The sequence below is a fragment of the Tursiops truncatus genome, chromosome 12, assembly GCF_011762595.2.
Source record: "Tursiops truncatus isolate mTurTru1 chromosome 12, mTurTru1.mat.Y, whole genome shotgun sequence".
NCBI classification, from domain to species: Eukaryota; Metazoa; Chordata; class Mammalia; order Artiodactyla; family Delphinidae; genus Tursiops; species Tursiops truncatus.
The window spans coordinates 75,703,042-75,718,362 of NC_047045.1; the positions used below are offsets into that span (position 1 = coordinate 75,703,042).

General features: G+C 41.2%; 1 protein-coding gene across 1 annotated transcript in view; it reads right to left on the bottom strand.

The window, feature by feature from the left end:
- Positions 1-15,321, bottom strand: part of SYNE1 (spectrin repeat containing nuclear envelope protein 1) — a 457,027-nt gene that overhangs the window by 163,477 nt on the left and 278,229 nt on the right. The window contains exons 88-92 of the mRNA XM_073789748.1: positions 14,160-14,303; positions 8,867-9,061; positions 7,626-7,766; positions 626-793; positions 253-414 (exon numbers count right to left, since the gene is read on the bottom strand). Of these exons, the coding sequence (XP_073645849.1) occupies positions 253-414; positions 626-793; positions 7,626-7,766; positions 8,867-9,061; positions 14,160-14,303 (810 nt within the window). The remainder of the gene's footprint in view (positions 1-252; positions 415-625; positions 794-7,625; positions 7,767-8,866; positions 9,062-14,159; positions 14,304-15,321) is intronic.

Sequence of the window (15,321 nt, forward strand, 5' to 3'; positions counted from 1 at the left end):
AATGCAGTTTGTGTAATAAAAGTTAGAAAGCAACGTCAAGGTCTCAATAGCCTTCTTTCCCTCTTGTAGACCCTCCCTGAAGCAGTGATGGAAACAACCACCACTTGGATTGGGATCTTGTTTACTCTGTAACAAGGGATACAGTAAAAAACGTGTCAGCCTGCTGTCTTATACACACGCTTGGCCAGCCGGTCGTCAGTAAGAGTGCACCTATGTGATCATGCAGGAAACTGAAGTCATCGCTATTCTTACCTGGTGTTCGGCCATCTGGCTCTCGGTACTCCTGCCGTGCTCCGGACTTTCACTGAGTTTCATCTCGATGGCCTCCATTTTCGTGGAGACGGACTGGAGGCAGTCCTGGTACTTCTGTTGGCGTTCCAACGCTTCGTAGAGTGTGCGCTGCTTTTCGCTGATCTAAAGAAGAAAAAGGATATTACCAAATACTCCCCAGCCCCTTATCTTCTAGATTATGACATTTCTTTCCTCACCGCTTTACCTCTGTGACCCAACAAAGGGTGTTCAACTGTATATGGGATGTGTACACATTATGCATGTATTTCATAAGACAATCGCTAAGATAATCAGTGTTTGGTGGGCTAAACAATTCCACATTTCGAAGACTTACCACATTCTTTAAGGTTTCCCAAGAGCGTTGTAAATCATCCAGTTTAGCAGTAGCAGACGGCTCCAGACCTGGTTCACAGAGCTCTTGGGGTGGCAGGGTGCTGGGGGGAATCCTGGAGGCATCCGTCTGCAACGACTCAGCAGACAAGGCTTGGTAATAAGCGATGTCCTATGGGTGCAAAGCACGGCGTTGGATGCAAGAGGAAAACAAGGTTTAGGTCAGGACGCTCTGGGTACTGTTTGTCATGTGGAGGAAAGGTTTAGGATTCACACCCATCCCCCAGGGCTACCAACTATCAAAGTTAGTAAACTCCTGTAACAAGAAGGTCATATCAAAGCACCCTGTAGTTGCTTTAGAATTTTTTAGAATTGGTAAAAAAAATTTAACAATATTTCAAGTTGCCAAAACTCATTCCTCTTTTATATTTGGTAAAATGGAAATATGGGGTTGGCCAAAAAGTTCGTTCGGGTTGTTCCACAACGTGGAATACATGTTTAAGTGGTATACATATTTAAAGACTGATTCACCAGCAAAAAAGGAGAATCTAAATGATCTACTTCCTAAAATGTTGCTTAATGTGTTGATCAAAGTTTTGAATAATTTTTTAAAACCCTTGATTTAAATATATTTAAGTCTGTAGAAAGTCTTTTTTCAGATATAGCCAGATCTTTAATATTTGTGAGTTCATTATTCACTAATTAATTTAAATATGTTAATATTAATAAGGGAAAATGTAATGGGGAGGTTAAAACTACTCTAAGAAACAAATAATAGAGAGGTTTACTCCTATTCGATTCCTGGAAGTACACAAGAAATAAAGTGAACACTGAAAAATGAAGCTTTTGAATTTTCTTATTTCTTGGATAATAAATAATATTACATATTTTATTAGTATTGATACTGGCATTACTATCTCAAGATACATAATTCATGTGTTTTTAATTGTTTTTATGGTTGTTTTATGGTTAATTGTTTTTATGTTTTAATTTATGGTTGTTTATCTGTATATTTATAGAAACTGAACTGGGACGTAATGTTTATATTCTGGAAATTGCTATAATAAAGTTCACTACTTTTGCAGTTGCACTGTTTAAGATCAAAATCTGAGCCTTATTGATAATAATGTCTTGGTAAAAAGTATTGACGAGAGGGGCTTCCCTGGTGGTGCAGTGGTTGAGAGTCCGCCTGCTGATGCAGGGGAAGCGGGTTCGTGCCCCAGTCCGGGAAGATCCCACATGCCGCGGAGCGGCTGGACCCGTGAGCCATGGCCGCTGAGCCTGCGCATCCGGAGCCTGTGCTCCGCAACAGGACAGGCCGCAACAGTGAGAGCCCCGCGTATCGCAAAAAAAAAAAAAGTATTGATGAAAGCCCCAGACACCTGGGAAACCAAGGAAACAGCAGGAAGGAGCCTGGTGTCTTGGGAGTCTGTACCAGGGCAGGAGCAGGGTGGTGGAATACAACAGAATGAGTTCAGACGGGAGTCTGCCACTGGAGGCGTCAGGACACCTGAGACCTCGGGTGAAAGTCTCCTCCCAAGCAGCTACAGAATTGGAGCAAGTCACTCACATCTCATGCATGGGTTCCCTCATCTGCATAACACTGGGTGGTTTTGCGATTAAATACAGTGATGTTTGAGTGGCCATGAGACCTTCTACCCATTTTGTTGCTGTTGCTGAGGCTTCTAGGTAAGTCCCAGCATTTATTGATGACGTTGAAGCATGGAGACTGGTTCCTTTTCATTCCTAACCCTGTCACTCATCTTGAGTAGATCATCTTGGTATTTTCAAGTCCTTGACAGCCTTATATCCATTCATCCTCACCCACTTCCACTCCTTGAACATGATAGGCTGTCATCACTGACTGGATTCACCCCAAGTGTATTTCTGACTGTGTTTAAGTTATGTAAACCCTTCTCTTGCCAACTGCTGTGTTTCCTTTGCCCCTTGAACCTCTGCTTCAGCCACTTGGAAAACCCCACCCATGACTCAATGCAACTTTTCCTTCCAGTATGCACACGCACGCTCAAGGCCCTTGAGAAGATACTCCTGCAAGTTCTCAAATTTTCAAGGCTGTCCATATTCAGACTCACCTCTTGATTAAAGAGGACCCTCCTACCGACTCCCACAACCTCATCCACCTTCGCTTTTGCAAGGGTCTTGGTCCATTCATACCTACTTCCTCTTCATTGTCTTTTTCCTCAACATGTAAATAAAGCCAAATTTTTTCCATCTGAAAACACCTACACACTCTTTTCTGGTTTTTTTCTTGCAGGATATCACATATTGGAAAGTTCTACAGATCAATATGTGATGGCTCATCATACACAAATACATTCGGAATCATCATTTCTTCCCTCTCCCTTTGGCTTCATAATCCAGTTTCTGAAAATGGTAGTTTACACTTAATATGTTCACTTTCTCACCCTCAGTCCACTTCTAAGTAGCCAACTGGGCTTCGAATCTAGCGACTCCACTGAAAATGCTCTGGCCACAGTCAGCAGTGGCTGTTTCCCATGATATAAAATGATTATTTTTCAGATCTTCTCTTGCTTGGTCTCTCACTAGCATTCAATACCACTGACCATCCCTTTTTGGAAACACTTTCCTTTTCACCTCTGTTCTCCTCCCAGCTCTCTAGTCATTCAATCTTTCTCTTTTGTAGTTTGTTTTTTGTCCTTATTCTTAAATATTGCTGTATTTTTAAGCTCCAGACTCACATATCCTGTTGTACAAGTTTATCCCACAGTCTCTTCAAACTCAATACTTTAAAAAAAAAAAAAAAACAACAAAACCAACATCTAGGATGAGAAATGGATTTAGGAAAAATGAGGAAGTATTATCCATCTTTCAGTGAATGGAACTTCTCATCACCTTGCTTGGGATTTATTCTCTATTTCTTCTTTCCCTTACCACCCCTGCTTATGTAAGGATGAAGGTCTATACCCTTGCCAAAACACTGGTTCAATCTCACGTTACACCAACAACTTCCTAATTCTCAGGTTGCAAGCTGGCAGCCTGCAGGTTGCCTCTAGCCTGCATACATTTAGCTTGGTTTATACAGTGTTTTAAATTGTGTAAAATTTCTCTTCATCCAGAGAGGGAGCTTTCGTAAGAATCCCGATTCATGGCTTCTCTTGCAAACCAGAAGGTAGGTAAGACAGGACTCTGCGTCCAAACAGCTACAGTAATTCTAACGGAGGAGAGGCTGCCTCGTTCATGTGGGGAGGTGCTGTCCAGGTGCGCTGTTTCTCTCATTTACATCACCAGTCTGGACCAGACATCAGAGTGTGCAACTTCTGTCCCTCACTAGCTTCCTGGGCTCTGGATTTGTCTCCTGTCCACACTGATCCAGAATGACCTGTTCTAAAAGTCACTTCCGGGCAGAGCTTCTAGTTAAATTCCTTCAGTGGTTAAGGATTAGCTTCTGGACAAAGTTCAAACTCCTCTGTGTGGCATTCAAGGTCCATCAGGGTGTGTTTCCTGTAACCTTCTCAGTTTCATTTCTCCTCCCACCTCCTCCTCCAAATCTATGTTTCTCCAATCATACTGATATTACTTACAGTTGCCTTGATGGGCCATTTTCCTTCCTGCTGACTGAAAAACTTCCTACATGTACTTCCTTCTGCCTAGAAAACTTCACATCACTCTAGTGCACTCCAACTGTACCTACCTTCCCCTGCTTTAAAACAAAAGGGGGACATCCTTCACCCACTGAACTCCAGCCTTGTTTAGGTACGTACTCTGTGTCCTTCCTTAACACTGTGCTTCCCACTTTCACAGCACTTGTCCCACTCCATGGTCATCATTTGCCTGCTCTCACACAGACTATGAGTGCCTTAAAATCTGTGGAAGTGTCTTTGATCCTGAGCGTATCATGGAGTATTTGGCAAATCACAGGCAAGTATATACATTCATAAAAAATGGTATATGTAAAAGCAGTTTTGTAAACTCTATTGTTTTGTATACATGGAAGGTAGTACCATTACTGTCTACGAGGAAAAGCAAAACGTCCTTTAATGTAAAAAATTTAAATTAAATACTCTATAATAAATAAAGGTTCCCCAAAAGAATAAAATAAATTTGTCACAAAAAAATCTGTTTTCTGGCGTGTGTGTGTGTGTGTGTGTGTGTGTGTGTGTCTCAGGTCTATTAGACAGGAAAGACAACCCTTGGTTTCCTAAAATAATTTGAAAATATATCACCTTTTGTAGATTAATAATTTGCACCTATTTGAGGAATACATAGAGTCAATAAAATAAATCAATCAGTCCTATAAGTAACTACTAAATAAGGGCAATATTTGGCATAGTGAAGCATCACCCTTAGAAATATGTCTCTTGTTGGTTATGTGTCTATGTTACGGGAGTTATTATCCATCAGATTCCTAAGGAATTAAATTTGGAAAACCACCGCTACAATTTGATTCGCATTTTCCAGTCTAAAATGTACTTTCAAAATTAACCCCACATTTAACTTTCACCATTTTGTGAATTCAGTAGCATTGCTTCCCATTACAAATGAGGGACTTTCTGGGTACATTCAGCTTAGAGGAAGAGCTGGGGCCCATTCTGAGCTTTTTAACCCGGAACCGGGGGTTCTACCCATTACACTACCACTCTTTTCAAACTTCTACTGCCCTCAGCTCTTCCGAGGAGAAGCCCAAGCCTTGGCTGGCTTTCAATAAGATCAAGAAGCCTGCACCAAGTTCTGTGGCTGCCTCGTTATTTCTACCCTCAAGTAAACTAAACTGTTATCACATTTCAGCTAATAACTACTGTCAGAGAGAGAACACACTAACTGCAGGGGATCAGTTAGTTATATAACGCAGATCTACTTACAGAAGCGGCAAGCACACAGCCTTATTTTAACAGCTGCGACTTTATAAAGCCGTTATATTTGGCCGCTCCTTGAAACAGCTGTGCACATTCTGTACAGTGTTTTGAGTCTGCAAACTGGAACTTATGGGAATTCTAAATGTTCTCAGTTTCAAGAGAAAATTTTGTAGATCCAGGCATCACTGGCCATGTTGCAGCATTTGTTCATTTTCCCCTGTCTTACATCACTGGACAACATAACATGTGGCTGGAACGATGGGATCGATTTGTCTAACACCAACCATTATATTTTTGCTTTCCAACAGCTTCCTGAGAGTATAGCTGCCTGACATGAACTAAATGAAGATTTTTTCCCCCTAATTTGCAGTTCCATATGTAAGTATGTTAGGTTAATAATGTGATTTAAATCGATGTTGATATGGGCAGAGTGTCAAGACGGGATTAAGACAAAGCACAATTTTGTTCATAATTTTGGGATCTGATTGAGCTGGACAGTTAAAGTCATCATAATAAAAATGTTTGCATATTTTACCATTTACAGAATACTTTCACATGTACCTGGAAAGACACTTCACAAGATGCAGCACTGAGACTTATAATTTTAGGAAAGGGATACTCTTCCCAAGTGTTAGTCCAAAGGTCCGTGTTCATTGTTCAATTTGAAAATGTTAAGAACATTAAGCACATTATATAGGATACATTTTTCTTACACAATAAAAAGCTGACTCTAGCCATATTTCTATGATTCTAACGACAATCTGTGACCGCAGGGAAGAACACATCATCAAAGAAAGAGTAATTCATATTTTAAAATCAGGATTTGGAGAACTGTTTTCCAAATGCTCCAGAACACTGTGAACTTTTTTTTTAAATTTCCTCTCATCACTTTTGTTATTATTCATCTTATGGCCACTTTTTCTCTAGATTACAAGGTGCTTGAGGGCAAGGGCCACTGCTGTCTCTGCCTGTGTTACACCTCTGGGACCCAGCACAAGGTGTTATGCCCAGCAGGGGCTCACAATGTATCTGATGAATGCATGAATTGATATGTTCCCTAAAGCTACACAGATTTTTACCAAGAGAATTGTTTGTTTGTTTGTTTTTTTGGCCGTGCCACACAGCTTGCAGGATCTTAGTTGCCTGACCAGGGAATTCCCTCCAAGAGGACTGTCTTATCTAAAGGTGTCTTTGTTTCATTTTCCCCTTTTGGGGGGAGGTAGGTTCTTTTTATCACAGAAATCCTATTTTGAATGCTTTTGCTTTAAAATAAAAATAATATGATTGATTTGTAATACAGCTTATAGAACACTTGCAATGTTCAATGCTTCTCTCTTGATAATAAATTTTAACTACTTTGAACACTAGTAATTTCATGATAAGGTAATTAAAATATTTTTTTAGTTTTTTGGCTAAAGGAAAAAAAAGAAAGTATTATTCAACACGCATTAAAACAATTTTGGTTATTGTAAAAGCATCTTTTTGAACTCTATCCAATATTTTTCGTGAAAATTTTTGACATATTTAATTTAGTATAATCTATATTTAATATAGTGTACACAAAAAAGACACCTCATAACAGCGAGCTATGGTCCCCATTTTATAAAAAATAAAATTTAAGATTATTGAAAGATAAGTAAGAAAACTCAAAATGCAAATCTACTTAGGCACTCAAAAATATACACTGACAGCCTTTAATTTTGTTGGCAATTAGCAAATAAAGAAAAAGTCTGATACAGTGAACATAAATTTTCCATCTTCAAAATCTGAGCTGGTAAGTCAAAACTATGTTCAGTGAAAATGTTAAAACAGCAATAGAATCATGTTATTTTACAACAGTGACACGAACATTTCATTTTCTGTTAGGATGCAGTACTCCATTACAGACAGCTGTCAGAAACTAAAGCCACAATGCCTTAAAACAGGCCCTTCTCCAGCTATCATTTCTGTGACCTAATTTTTGCTCATCTCATTTCAGTAGCCTGGGAGAGGAGATGGTGGGTTAAGCCAGTATTGGTCTCACATGACAATCACAGTTTGTGCAACTCTCACACCTAACGGTGTGTTTCTCAAAGTCTACGATTCAGACCCATAATCTCATAAGAACAGAGAATGGAGCCCTGCATCCGTTCAGAGATTTTAGCTGGAGGAATGCCAAGTGGGCGGTACCTGGTTAATGGAAGCATCTGTATTAGCCACAGGTGAAGGGGAGCGACAGGCAGGTGGAGAGGAAATCTCACTGTTGGTTCCCTCCTCCCCAGACTCCTCAGTGACCGGTGACAGCAAAGTGTGACAGCGACCTGCAGTCATCTGTCACATAAAATGTTGCCCAAAGGACATGAAAATTGGTTAGCTATGTTAACAAAAGACCTGGTCAGGCACGCACAGGCCAAAACAGAGATAACTATACAACAAAAGTTAGAATTACTGAGACCCAAATTTACATACAAATTCTGTGTTACCATCTGAAAATTTTGTCCTCACGTGAATATGCTCCTAGGGGCCATTTGTAATATAAACAGGGATAAGGGATGCACGTCACATTATAGAGTGTTCTTGTTGATGAATTATCTCTTTAATTTATTTTCCTTTTCTTGATTGATTGTATCTTTATAAATTAAAATCATGAATCATACAAACGAGGGAAGGGTCTATGAAATAAAGCTTGGTCTTTTGTGGATATTTCAAATTCCAAATATTCTAGCAAGATAAATGCACCCAGAGTAATATACTGCCAAAAGAGTCCAGGTATGGTTATACACTACCCAAAGCACAGCACATTATATGTGGAAAATATACAGCACTGAAAAACACTGAGTTATCAAACTAATTAACGCAGTTTAGATGCAAAGTTATGAGGAAATAATGTTGCAGAGAGAAATTAATGGAACTTATTTTAATCCAAAGGTAAACTTTGGATTTTCTAGTTTCTTATTTGTCTAATAATAGCTTTCCTTCCATAATTTATTAAACATTTACACAACAGAATACTCAAACATACCTAGTCAGCCAGTGCTTCAGCTGGAAAAACACACAAAACATATATGTAGCATGCTTCTCCCATCCCCCAGAAAACTAGAAAACTGTGCAAAGGAATTGTTCTGAAGCTCAGAGCTTCTGAGTATTACTGCTAAATTATAAACAAATGCAGGGCCAACTTTCAGCACATTAAGTAATTCAGGAGTCTCAAACAAATAGCTTCATTTCAACTGTCACTGTTTACAGCGTCAAAGATTGGCCTTGGCCCAAAGGTAGTCAGAGAGTTAAGGGGACGTTCCTGAGTTCTAATCTGCAAGACCGGGCACTGATCCCTAAACCAAGCCACGGAGAAGAGCCCAAAGCCACTAGGCAGGAGACAGTCAGAAGAGAGCGAGCTGGCACCCAGCAAACTGGCCTTGACCCTTACTTACCATGACCACAGAGGGGTGGGCCGAGGTCGCGGGGAGGAGCTCCCCGTCCAGGTTCTCCATCCCCTCCGCCAGCCGCTCCACGTCGGTCACCGTCAGCAGCATGGTGGCGTGCTTGGCTTTCACGGTCAGCATCTTGCACTTGGAGTTCAAAGAAGCGATCTGCTCCTGGTAGCCCTTGATTTTCTGAGCCAGCTCCTGAGGAAACATTCCCGCCCCCCCGCGCCCCGGGTGTCACAGCAGCATCCGAAGGAAACAGAACTAGTAGCGTTCATCTTCCTCCGGGGCTGGCCAATGAAATCTCAGGGCTGCGCCAGACGGAGCGGCGGGGAGGCAGGATGTGGACGGTGCGAGCGCGGAGCCTGCCTGCCGCGCTCCCCGAGCCAGACCACAGCGCGGCGGGGCCGGAAGGGGTGCTGCGGCGCGCGCGGCGGCAGAGACAACGCCAGGCGGCCGGGGGATTCTAATCCCGAAAGGCGCTCCGGGCCGCATCGGAATTTATGGGAAGTTAAGCCCTGGCAACTTTCTTGAAAATGCCTAAGGAATCTAAAACTGCCAGATGGTTCATGCCAGGCAAATTAGGTCATGTGATGACTAACACTGCCAAAAACGCAATGCTCAGCTCTTACCCTCCGGAATATGTCAAACAGAGCAGTCATTTGTGACAGACGCATCACAAAGTAAACTGCTCCTAATTCCTGTGACCCGGGGAGTTGCTTTTTTGCAGATAAGGTGAATATCACTTAGGAAACCCTTATTTTTTTATGCAGATTACACCCCAAATAAAATTTTGTACATTCATGAAATTTTCCCTCATGTATGCCATCATGCCTCCAATGTTTCTGATGCCTCAAACTAGGGCTTTGAACTTGAAGTTTGGTTCAATTTTAATGGCTTTTAATTTTTTTTCTTGTTGAAAAAAACTGTTTTGAGAGATAGAAGTTTTAAAACTTTTACAAAGAGCTAATTGACAATATATTCTCAACAGCACATAGCTCTTAAAAAATCTAATATATTAAAATCCTAAAAGAATAATCTAAAATGGTAACTCTAAAATGTTAAATTTATACTTTCTTGCTTAAAAGATGCATACATAAGTTAAAAAATGAAGATTTAAACATTCATTCTTTTTTATTACATTCCTGTAAAACATTAACCTTAAAAGTACAAAACCACTATTTTTTTCTATTCCTTTTATTTGGCTCCTTCACCTGAAAAGCTGTCATTTAGCGTTTGTACAGAACACGTTTTGTGAGTTTTTTTGTGTGTGTGTGGTACGCGGGCCTCTCACTGTTGTGGCCTCTCCCGTTGTGGAGCACAGGCTCCGGACGCGCAGGCTCAGCGGCCATGGCTCACGGGCCCAGCCGCTCCACGGCATGTGGGATCTTCCCGGACCGGGGTACGAACCTGTGTCCCCTGCATCGGCAGGCGGACCCCCAACCACTGCACCACCAGGGAAGCCCTTTGTAAGTCTTTAAAATGATAATGTGTGTATACACACTCAAACTAGAGCTTTGAACCTGAAGTTCAGAAACAAACAAAATGACAAGAGCAAAATGATACATGCATGTATATGTACATGTGTATGTGTATATGTACACACATACCATTTTGCTATTGTTGTCATTTTGTTTCTCCCCTCCCAACCAAAGCTGACTGGGTGGGTGGAAGGGAAAGCAGTCCAGCAGAACTCAGACAGCATCCTGTCTTCTTTCTAGTACAGAAGTACAGGAATTTTTTAAGCAAGGATTTAAAAAGTAGAAATCATGGGTTTCCCTGGTGGTGCAGTGGTTGAGAGTCCGCCTGCCGATGCAGGGGACACGGGGTCGTGCCCCAGTCCAGGAAGATCCCACATGCCGTGGACTGGCTGGGCCCGTGAGCCATGTCTGCTGGGCCTGCGCGTCCAGAGCCTGTGCTCCGCAATGGGAGAGGCCACAACAGTGAGAGGCCCGCGTACCACAAAAAAAAAAAAAAAAGTAGAAATCATCAGTTCTTTACTTTTCACTGTTACAGATACTTAGTTAGTTAAACCTAATAGGATTATTATAATAGTGATTAAATAGCTATTTACCACATCTGGTCTAGTGCCTAACACATGAGTACTCTATAATAATTGGTAAACGTGTACACATGGAAGTCATCTACCAGCGCACCGGACTCCTTGAATTCTATGTTTTCATAGGACAAATCACTAAGCCTCCTTACCATGGCTTGCCCTATCTGGTAGATCTGAAGCCTCTGTGTGAAGTGGAGTTAGTCTTAGGCCTCCCATCCTTTGTGCCTACGTGGATGGTCACGGCCCCTACTGCAGTACCCTGCCCAGCACGCTGACAGCAAACGCCCATTTCCTAAATCGATGTTCTCAAGTTATTGTATATAAAACTCATCTAGGGGACTTCCCTGGCAGTCCAGTGGTTAAGACTTCGTGCTTCCAATGCAGGGGACGCAGGTTCAATCCCTGGTCGGGGAACTAAGATCCAACATGTTGCTCGGCATAGCCAAAAAATTTAAAAATAAATAAAACACTAGTAGCAATATTAAAAAAAAAAAAACTCATCTGAGTTGTTTGTTAGAAATGCAATACTGGTCTAGGCTTCAAAAGTTTTCGATTTACTAGGCTTATGAGAATCTGCATTTCATGGTTAGGTCATGTGATTCCCTTGGAGAAACATCTCTCGATAACTTTCTTCTGTAAGAATAAACCTGCCTATATCCCATGAACTTTGTGGCTTAGTGGTCAAATTTGCTAAATCAAAATGGAGCACTAAGGGGGTTAATGTGTTCCCCAGTCTCAGGAAGCATACGTATTTTTAGTTTTTACTGAGTATTTCTGAAAATGATTACAAAGGATGAGTGTACAGGTGGGAATTTCAGGTACAGGAGCAGGCCTTCTGCGTTATGTGGAAAGCGAAGAGCTCTGAGTATTCCCTCCTATCATTTAAAAGCGACAGGATAAGGCTTTTTCAAATTAAATGCAACATTTGAAAAATTACAAGAAAAAAATGCAAATTCCTTAGAAATGAACAATGAGTTTAAGTTATCCATATGGAAACTAGCCTCACCTCAAGATTAAATTCCATTAAAAGCAGACAGAAAATACAGGAAAAAACATTCTTCCAAAATTCTATGTTATGAATCAGGCTTTCCCCATGCAGCACTTTCCTTCCTGTGTTTGTTTTACACATACAATGAGCCTCACACAGGACTACTTCATTTTAAATATGAAAATGGAGGGCTTCCCTGGTGGCGCAGTGGTTGAGAGTCCGCCTGCCGATGCAGGGGATACGGGTTCGTGCCCCAGTCCGGGAAGATCCCACGTGCCGCAGAGCGGCTGGGCCCGTGAGCCATGGCCGCTGAGCCTGCGCGTCCGGAGCCTGTGCTCCACAACAGTGAGAGGCCCGCGTACCGCAAAAAAAAAAAAAAAAAGAACAAAAAAGAAAATGGAATCTAAATCACATGACGAAACTAACACATCTACACTAATGTTTAGAAATGGGAGGAGAAAATGTGACGAAATGAGCAGATCACTGGACAGCAGCCAGAGGACAGTCTATGGCTGAGTCTGCTGAGAGCCGGCTCTGTAACGATCTTGGGCAAGTCGTTTATTCTCCTGGACCATCATTCTTTTCTTTTATGTGTGATCTTAGTTCCCTGTCCAGGGATCGAACCCATGCCCCCTGCAGTGGAACCTCGGAGTCTTAACCACTGAACCGCCAGGGAAGTCCCCAAAGGTAGTAGATTAGAATCTGGTTTCTATCAGTTACTAGATCTGGAAGATCTGGAGATCATTCTAAAAAATCCGTTTTTGTTTTCTCATCGGTAACATGGAGATGATACACACAAAAAAATTCTTACCTCACAGGGTTGTTGTAAAAGATACTCTAAAAACTTTGTGAATTGTTTTAAAAAACATAAAACAAACAAAAAAGCAACCACAGCAGCAATGATAATTATTGTTATTCCAGATAGATTTTTAAAAACATATTTTCTGTGCTGTGACTGAAAAGTTGTTACAACAAAATTCTGGGTCTTACAAAATGGGATTAAAAGTAGTTTCAAAATAAATTTGTATTATTCAGTCTAATGTATGACATATAAACAGTGTTTCAAATAGTTGCGAAACATCTTTTCATTTAACTGCTTTAGTGGCAGAAGAGAAATGAATAGTTAACACAGATGATTATCTACGGTGTAGAAGTAAATGTAGGTGGGGTATTTATTTACATTACTTGTAAAGCATATGCAAATGTTAAGTGTTGGAGGCACTCACTGGCTGTGACAAGAAACTAGAGAACTGCATTTGGAAAGGGGGGAAGTAAGGTTTCCCAACCTTACACCTGACACTAACACAACATTGTTAATCAACTATGCTCCAATATAAAATAAAAATTAAAAAAAAAAGCGACCGTTGAATCTTTTGGGAATCTTACTATGCTATTTGGTTTGGAAAAACTGTTGTTCTTATGACAACGAAGTTAAAATAGAGCAGACGGAAGGAAACACTGAAAGTCTGTCCTTGGCACAGAGAAATAAGACACACCCCACCCCACCCCCCAGTCACCTTCCAAAATTCATGATGCTGGGAGCCAGCCCCCAAGGAAAGAGTAAATGTGATCTATATAGGGTTTGACGGGTCAGGAGAGGAAATTCACTGCTAACTGTCAAGGAGCTGGAACACTCAAGCTCCTTGTATGATCTCTGAGACCAGGTCTGCACAAGGGGTGTCCAAGTCCTAAGGTCATAATGATTCCAAAGGTACAAAGAAGGAGGTGCATTTGAAAATGGGGAAGATGCTAACAGGCATAATCTGGAAACCCACAAAACAAACAACATGAGGCATTCTCTGATTCTGGTAAAAGCAGGTGAAGTGACCTATATGTGAAAGAGCAAATGATTTTCTTTTTAACAAGAAATACCTCTTCTTTTAAAAGAGGACCATCAAAGCATCAAGGCTTTGAGCACTGCTGTTCCTTGCAGTTTGTAAAGACAGGGAGTACAGTGTGTTTTGGTGTATGAACTGTGAGAATTCTGCAGGAGGCAGTCGGTGGGTCGTGCTGGAGATACGTCATGAATGCCGGGTCAAGAGGTTTTGGAATCAAGGGGAAGACTCATGCTACTGGGTCTTGGAAAGTATCAGCAGAAATAGCCCTCAAAATGTAAAGAGAGTCAAAGAGGCTCTCCAAGAACCCAACACATTATGCCCTGGACAGGGAAGACCTTTCTCTTTCGTCCGCTGGAAACCAATCACATATCCTCACCAAGCCAGTGTCCTGCCCTTGAACTCGGCTCGTCATACCTCGTGCCGGGAAATCTGGGCTTGCAGCTCCTGGATGTCGCTGGTGGCCACAGGCTTATCCTCAATCTCTCTGTGAGCTCCTTCTATGAGCTCCTGGAGGTGCTGCATTTCTTGCTCGTATTGTTCATATTGCACCACAGCCTCCTTTGAAAGAAAAAAAAAAAAAAGACAATTATCTGTCTATGTCAATAACTGTGTAAGTGCTTCTGTGCTGCTATGTGTCAAACTCTGGTGCTAACTCCTATTTACCCATGTGTCAAGGGAACAAAGAAATGATGGGGAAAATTCCTAGATGATATTTCAGAGCCTTCTCTCTGAAACATTTTGGCAAGATTATTGATGGTCTGAAAATAGTTAAGTGGCTAGATCCTCTTTCTCCTCCGTATTGTCCTAAAGACAGCAATGTCATGGTCTAGAACATGGTAGAAAGCAGTACGAAAAACATGATTACTTCATTTTTCCATCAAAGAAATACTAAATATATATGTAAGGCACTCAGCTAAGTGCTGGAATAGGGGATATAAAAATGAATGAAGCATGGGGGGCTTCCCTGGTGGCGCAGTGGTTGAGAGTCTGCCTGCCGATGCAGGGGACACGGGTTCGTGCCCCGGTCCGGGAAGATCCCACATGCCGCAGAGCGGCTGGGCCCATGAGCCATGGCTGCTAAGCCTGCGCATCCGGAGCCTGTGCTCCGCAACGGGAGAGGCCACAGCAGTGAGAGGCCCGCGTACCACAAAAAAAAAAAAAAAAAAAGAATGAAGCATGACTTCTACCCTCAGAACTTTACTGTCTAAAAAATTACAAGATAATGTAAGTAGAGTTGACCAAATAGACCATTAGTGGTTTAATGAGAGAACATGTATACAATTTTTGGATAAAGTAGGTGAAATATTAGTTGAAAGTAGATAAGAGATAAATAGTGTCATTTCTTCCCAGTAAATAATTGTTCTCTTATTAGGGGAAAAGACTAAGAGTTATAGTTGGATGTCCTTCTCAGGCAATAAAATGTATCAATAAGCTGAAATATAAAAAAAGAAAAAAAAATTCTGTAATATACCCTAGCAGTAAAGTCTTATTACAAAGTTCTAGATGATTTTCAGATGAATAATGAGATAAAAATCTGATTGAATACAAAAATTAACCTTCATTAAGTTGTTCTTTA